Genomic DNA, 7,384 nt, shown 5'->3' with positions numbered 1-7,384 from the left:
CCAGAGAATAAGTGGTTTTAACATCCACTACAGGTCGGAGGCTATAGCTTTGTATATATACTGATCCACTACAGGTTTTCTTTCATTTAATATGTCAAAGTGTTTAATTCAGGAGATATTTTGTATGGTTATGTAATACAACTAAAATTGGAATTTCTTGAATTTGGCATTGTGGTGTTGAATTAAAGGTCACCATAATTTGCTAACCCCTATAATAGGCCTATAATACCTTGAGTGCCCTTGTTTGCATTTCCCTAAAACTTTGAAGTGCACTTCCATTTGGAACAAGATATCAAAGTGTCTTTTGATAACTGCTAACCGTACCTGTGAGAAGAACGAAAAGCTTTCTTGAATATCAAAGTGAAAGCTAATATATCCTTTTTTTTTCCAAGAGCTTTTTAGCCCACTCTTTAATGCCAGACTCAAATCTGAAGTCAGATCTAACCTATTTTTAGATCAACTTTAATACTCTGATGTGAGGTTCTGAGTATAACCTTTAAAATGTTCACAAAAGCTGTTCTTGTAGGTCATTTTAAGTTTGAATCACTGCTGTCAGAAAGTTTTAGTTTTAGTGTCCAGCTGTCAAGCCGTGTCATGGGGTCTAAAGCCGGAGTCTTGTTTGCATTTAAACATTTGCATAACGTCTGTTTTTGCTGGTTAATTTTTGACCATGCATACTTTTGTCTCTTGTAAAATTGCAATACAGAGGCAGTTCCTAATTTGAACTCATCTTGAAATCGTATTTTAACCTGTGGAAAAATATGAGGGACACAACTCTCATTTTAATTTCTGCTTTAATAGTCCCAGCTTTGCTGGCTGACAAAGGTAGGAAGAACAGGCTTAATTGAATTTCACGGTGTTTTACAGGCACACATTTTCACTGTGGTAAAAGGAAGGATTCAGCCAGACTCAATATTGTTTCTTTAATATAGACACATACACTGAGGATTTGTGTTAATAATGTTAAACTAAAGTTTAACAGAATAGCAATTGAAATTATGTAATATCTGTTGTGAAACAGGTGGAGAGCTGATGAATAAATGCACTATAAAAGAAAATCCATTGGAAATTACAGCTATGTTGACTAATGTATTTATTTTGTGCTTATGCTTATGCAATTATTCTTTATAATATTTTTTTGTATCTCTACAAGCAAGAACTACGCCAAGGAAAATTTTTGCCAAGAGCTCAAAGCTATTGGAATTGAGAAGTTCAAAGAAATGCAAGTATAAAGTTTAGTTTATTTTCCCTGAGGATTTACACAATTCTAAGTCTCAGCCATTGTTCATGGACATAAATTCACTGCTTCTTTATATGTGCAAAATATTTGGGTCTCAAGTTTTAAGTTTTAAAAAGTTTTTAAAAGTATTTTATTCCGTAAATTTTGCAGTTAATGTTTCACTGTTATTTACTTTTTGTCCATACAATATCCCTGCATTTCTGATGTAATTAGTAGAGATTCTCTGAACATGCTTCCGTAACCTATTTTCACCTTTGATCCTCCTGCAGGGTCACTGTCCTCTACGGTCAAAAGTTCCCGAATGGCACATTCCAGGAGGTCAGTTGTGTGGCAGATGAAATGACCAAACTTGCAGAAAAATGCTGTAAAGATGATGCCAGCCCTGACTGCTATGATAAAGGAGTAAGTGGTTGTCCTCTATGGTAAAGTCTAGGGGTGTAACTCAGATGGTTCATCACGATACGATATTATATCGATACGATATTTGCAGATACCTCAAAAAATTCTATGGTACTATATGATTTGACTCAGGAGTATATCGCTATTATGATATGATTATGTACCTATTTTACACAACCAGCAACATTTTTTATTAACTCACAAATGCAACCAAAATATAAAACGAACATTTACTTTCTCAAATTTCCATATCTTATACCCCAATTGGGACAGTCACAACAAAAAAATAGGCCTACACTTTTTTTTTCTTTTTTTATAATAATAAAGAAAAATAAATAATTGAAAAAAAAAATCAACTCACACATGAGATCAGTAATTTTATGAAAGCTTATGACGGAACAACAATCAAGAAAGTCTTTCAGACTTCTGTGCTAAAATGTGCAATGTGTAAAATATAGTGTAAATACTCATTAGGAAACAACAAAAATGAGGTACTCTAGTTATAGAAAAAAATACATTAATGGAGAAAAATAAATACAAAGAAATTACAAAAATAAAGCTGTTGAAACTTTTTTGGCTGCTACTATGGGCAGGTTTATTATTAGTCTGCTTTCACTTTAGGACCGAAAGCATTCTCAAATCTGGCCTACGAGATCCACTTTCCAGCAGAGTTTAGCTCTAACCCTAATCAAACACACCCAAGTTTGCTAATCAATGTCTTCCGGATCATTAGAAAATCACAGGTATAGTTATTTGATTAGGGTTGGAGCTAAACCCTGCAGGAAAGTGGATCTCGCGAGCCAGATTTGAGGATCACTGGTTTACATTAAGACATAGGCCTAACCGACAGTGTTTACTAGGATATTCACCAAGACGTGCATTTTAATGTAATTTTGACTGTATTTGTTCGTCCAAGCACAAAAAGAAGCGAATGAGAACTCACATATTCGTGCACTGTCTGAGATGCAGCTGTCTATATGTGTGCGCTTCGGATGTGTGCGCACAGAAAACCTCTCACACAGCACTCGACACTTCCGTCAACTGTCCCGAGCATCTTTTATGCTCATCCTAGCCTTTCAGGCAGTGCTTATTACTGAGCCCTGACAAGTGAGTTTGAACCATAGTTCAAAAATAAGTTCATAGACAGACATTACGTGAAAATGTGGACGGTGTCAAAATAAAGGTACCTATTTATACTACTGGTATCGTTTTTTAAGCGCTCCATCGCTACATTATATCGCTAAACATTTGATCGATGTATCAATCCATATCGATGGATCCATATCATTACACCCCTAGTAAAGACATGTTTTGTGGCTAAACAGAATTTAGCGACAAGTTGAACTCATTCAAATGAATCCTAGGTTACTGGGTAGAGCTACTCAAATACAAATCTATTCACAAAGAGAAAAAGCACAAAAGTAGACTTTTGCACTCAGTTCTCAAATTAACTGTGGGTTATAATAATTTTATTAACCCTGGGTTAAGATCACGTATAAATTGAATGTTTGTCATTTTTAAAGAGGGTTAGCACCACTTTTAATAAAAACCTGCTAGAGACAAAGGGACTGAGGAATTATTTGTTTATAATCACCTCTTTATGCTGGTAGATGCTGTAACTACACTAGTTATGATGGCCAAAAAAAGCATGTTTCACCAATGAAAAAAAAGCAACCGTGTACTTTGACAAAAAAAAATTTTTTCATCATATAAGATGGTTTACCAGTGACAGATTTATTTTTTGAGAAGTCTCAAAGGCGTGAAATTGGCCTAATATTTTTCGCTGTCTGCTGCATTTGACGAGTGATCAGTCACATGACGAATGTCTTCAGAATTGACTTTAATAAATAATAATGTGCTTTTTGCACGATCAAAAAACTTTCATGCAAGTGTGTTTAGTTCCAGTGTCTAGAAAGAAAAGTAACGGGAAACACGTTAACTGCAGTTCTGTCATGACAACTCTCGGAGGGATTGGCATGGTCTGGCTTAACTCTAATTAGATGCGCACTGTGTGTAATGTTTAATTAACAAAATGGATATACGTTGCAATCCGATAAATAAGACCCCAGCACCCACCTGAGCAAATATCATAATTTAGTCATTTGATAACTGCTGTTACTTTCCCCACTTCATCAGTCCCAGCGGCAGTGTAACAGCTTCTTAATTCATGTTCATGCAATGATGAGATGGGCAAAGTTAGCCGATGCATGCCATTTTACTCTCTCGTACAGATAAAAGTTGTCAAAGTTACAGTGCACAAAAACCCCTGGGTGGACTGACTTGAATGAACTGAAAAAAAAGCAGAATATAAATGTTCTTTTTCCGTTTTCTAAATTACACAGCACAGCGAGAGCACACGTCGCACGAGCACATTTCTCCGAACTACACAACCCATAATGCATTTCACTAGGAACTAACTGTTACAGACGTAGATAGTGATCTTCAGCGTCTCCCGCAACACTGTCATTGATATGATTGCAATAAGCGTGTGCTTCTGACGCTGCATGCAGCTGAAATCAACCACACACTCATCACAATGAAAACATAGACCTTAGAAATAACAAACGTGAATAATCGCCGATGTATATGGCGAACCCCCGTTGAAATGCATACACAAGAATGCTTATTTCATTTAACCTGTTTCATGTCCGTTGCTATCGGTGTGTCTTCAGAGCGATTACATATGCTCTAAACTGTCTTTTGCTCCAGCTGTATAAACACAGATGCTAAATGCTGCTGCTAGTATGCTTAATATTCGCTCCTGCATACAATGCAAACTGCTAACATGACACTTAGTTTAAACTTGATTATGGTTGCTCATTTTTTAATTCAATTAGGCAGACCGCACAATACACAGTGTTACGAATGGATTCGTGTGTTGCTAGGGAAACGGCATATCACTCGTTGGTGTGCGTGTGTATAGGTCTTCCCCTGTGTTTTTCTTTGTCTCTCCCTCTTTCGCTCTAATTGATTACAGGTGGAGCTGATTAGGAGGACTGAACTGGTTGGAGACAGGAAGGATTGCCGCAGTACTTAAGCCATCCGGTGGAAGGAGTCATTGGCTCCCCGCTCTCTTAGTGGCTACTGTTGTACCCGCTGTGTGACGTGTGTTGGCGAAACGATCGCTAATTTAGATGTTTGTTGTTAACCACTGAATTAAGTAACAGTTTAGTTGTATTTTATGTGTGTTACGTTCGGTCGCTTACTTCCTGGACCTTGTTTAAGTGGAGCTTGGTAGGGAGGTGGGTGCTTGTTTGTTTTCTCCTGTTTATGTTAGTAGGGAGGTAAGAACTTGTATTTTATTTGTTATCTGATTTCTAGGTTAGTTTGTTTAGTAGTTTTGTTTATTGTAATTTACTTTGGCAAATTGCCTCTCCTGAAGTTTATGATGCTCTTTTGTTTCTTTTGTTAATAAACTTTTATTTGCACTCAAGTGTTTTGTGGTTGACAAATTTAAAGAATGAGAGTGGACCCCAGGGATCTTTCCTAGATGGATCCCTGTTAATTGTTATGGACCAATTTATTTCTCTTTGAGTAGGGATTTAACTCTCAGTTCGTAACATATGGATTGGGAGAGCATTCGCTGTTCTGAAGCAAGCTGCGACTGCTACGGCAAGCCCTAGTCATATATTTGAATGTTGAGCACAAGCTCATTGGCTACCGATACAGGAGAGAACAAATCAGCTGTGCCATGTGATCATGTCATTAGGTCAGATTGAGTTAGACCTATCAGACTGCGCCATCTAGAGTTTCATGCCAGAACTGTTTATTTGCCTTTGTTTTTGTGTGCATCTGGAGACTTAAAACAAAGTGGATGACATGTGCACAGATGGATGTGCACTTAATAAAGCAGCTGTTGAGCTTAATTACCAAATACATTTTATTGACTTCATGAATATATTCGAAAGCATGTTAACCAAAGAGTGGACAAGTGTGACATTGTGAAACCTGAATACCCATTATTAATTGGATTAATTGCTAACCCAAGTGTGAAATGAAACAAGATAACCCATGATTTAAAATGACCCTATATTTAAATGTTAAAGTGTGCTAGGCTTAAGTTAAATGCATTCAAGTGTTTATTAATATCTAAAGGGCTGAGTTGATAGCTAAACCCATTAAGATACCAAAATCTACCATAGCTAAATGTAGGATATGCTAAGTTTATACACTCTTTATCAATCACTTCCAGGCTGTGCTTTCTGAGGCATGAACATTAAGCAGAACTGGAGCAGAATCACATGCTAGATGTAGCACAACATACCTCAAATAGACTCATGCTCATTCTAATTACTGTGGAAGTTCTGGAGGTAGTTAACTTAATTACATCCCTAACTCACACAGCCCATCTTTTCAGAAGTCTTTCACCCTTGATGGTCTTCTCATTGACAGGTTGTGCTTTTTATTATGCCTGACTGTATTCATCATAAGCTACAGCTAAGATCATTTCATTATATTTTCATGTGTTCCTGTTGTCAAGCTTTTCATTCTGTATAAGCACACCAGTGTTAGCCAGACCTTTGCAGTGGCTGTCAATTCATATAAGACTGATATGACCAGCGATGGGAGAGTGGCAGTTTAGCCATTATTTGGGGTTTGTGATTAAGCAATTCTGGTCTCATTAAGGAGAAAAATAAGGAGAAAAAAATCTAGCTGTTATAAAAGCATGTTTGAATGTGAGCAGTGCCACAGTTGTTGGCACACATGGATGTTATGTATCACCTAAAGATTGTTGTTTCTGTCTGGTGTTGAGGTTATTCTAAACTATTCTACTGACTCCCAAATAAGTGTACACACACACACAACCAAGTCAATGTAAAGTCAAACACAAGAGTCATGCGAAGCACTGATTTTTTTCAAACCAGCTGTCCCGACCTACTGTCCCGATACTGCATGTCGTTCGAAGCTTCAAACGTCATCAATCACGTGGTATTGTCATTTCGATACAAGCATCGGCACAGTGTGTGATACAATAGTGCTTTGAAAACTGCGTCGGAGCATCGGAGCCTCAGTATCAATCGTCCCATCACTAATAATCATAGACTAAATATCATATAGTATTGTAAGGTATCTGTACTTTTACTCAAGTATGGTTTTTAGGTACTCTTTACACCTCTGTTGCAGACCACGTACACCCCTCCATGGCAATAGTGTTCCCTGATTGCAGTGGCCTCTTTCAGCAATGCACCCTGCCACACTGCAAAAATTGTTCAGGAATGGTTTGAGAAACATGGCAAAGAGTTCAAAGTGTTCCCTTGGCCTCCAAATTCCCCAGATTTCAATCCAGTTGCGCTCCATGGGATGTGCTAGACCAACAAATCTGGTCCATGGAGGCACCACTTCACAACTTGCAAGAATCTGCTGCTAATGTCTTGGTGCCAGATACCTCAGGACACGTTTTCATAAAAACAGTGATATGCTGGAATATTTGCTTACCCACGACCCTACAGAGGATAAGTGGTTTGGAGAATGCATTTATTATCTGTGGTGTACTGTTGCTTAGATGCAGGCTTTGTTTTCAAAGAAAGCCTCTTATGTTAAAAATACAAATAAAACTCTCCTTTAATTTGTGCATGGAGATAATAACATGTATCCTGACTAGAGGCAACTCCAGCTCAACTCTGGAAAGTTCCCGTTGTCAGTTCCAGGCCCAATCCTTGGCACACTTGTAGCGAATCAGCTCATGGGGAAATATGAATAATTAATCATAACTAGTTATAATTAATTATAAATATTTAGATCCGC

At 37.5% G+C, this 7,384-nt stretch overlaps 1 protein-coding gene across 1 annotated transcript in view; it reads left to right on the top strand.

Annotated features, from left to right (window-relative positions):
* Positions 1–731: 731 nt before the first annotated feature.
* The window catches only part of LOC107697255 (vitamin D-binding protein-like), a 13,472-nt gene continuing 6,819 nt past the window's right edge, over positions 732–7,384 (top strand). Inside the window, exons 1-3 of the mRNA XM_016497973.1 lie at positions 732–825; positions 1,153–1,222; positions 1,528–1,642. Of these exons, the coding sequence (XP_016353459.1) occupies positions 762–825; positions 1,153–1,222; positions 1,528–1,642 (249 nt within the window). The 5' untranslated portion in view covers positions 732–761. The remainder of the gene's footprint in view (positions 826–1,152; positions 1,223–1,527; positions 1,643–7,384) is intronic.

Source organism: Sinocyclocheilus anshuiensis, unplaced genomic scaffold (assembly GCF_001515605.1).
Source record: "Sinocyclocheilus anshuiensis isolate Anshui unplaced genomic scaffold, SAMN03320099.WGS_v1.1 scaffold1794, whole genome shotgun sequence".
Taxonomy (NCBI): domain Eukaryota; kingdom Metazoa; phylum Chordata; class Actinopteri; order Cypriniformes; family Cyprinidae; genus Sinocyclocheilus; species Sinocyclocheilus anshuiensis.
This window is presented reverse-complemented; position numbering and strand designations above follow the sequence as displayed.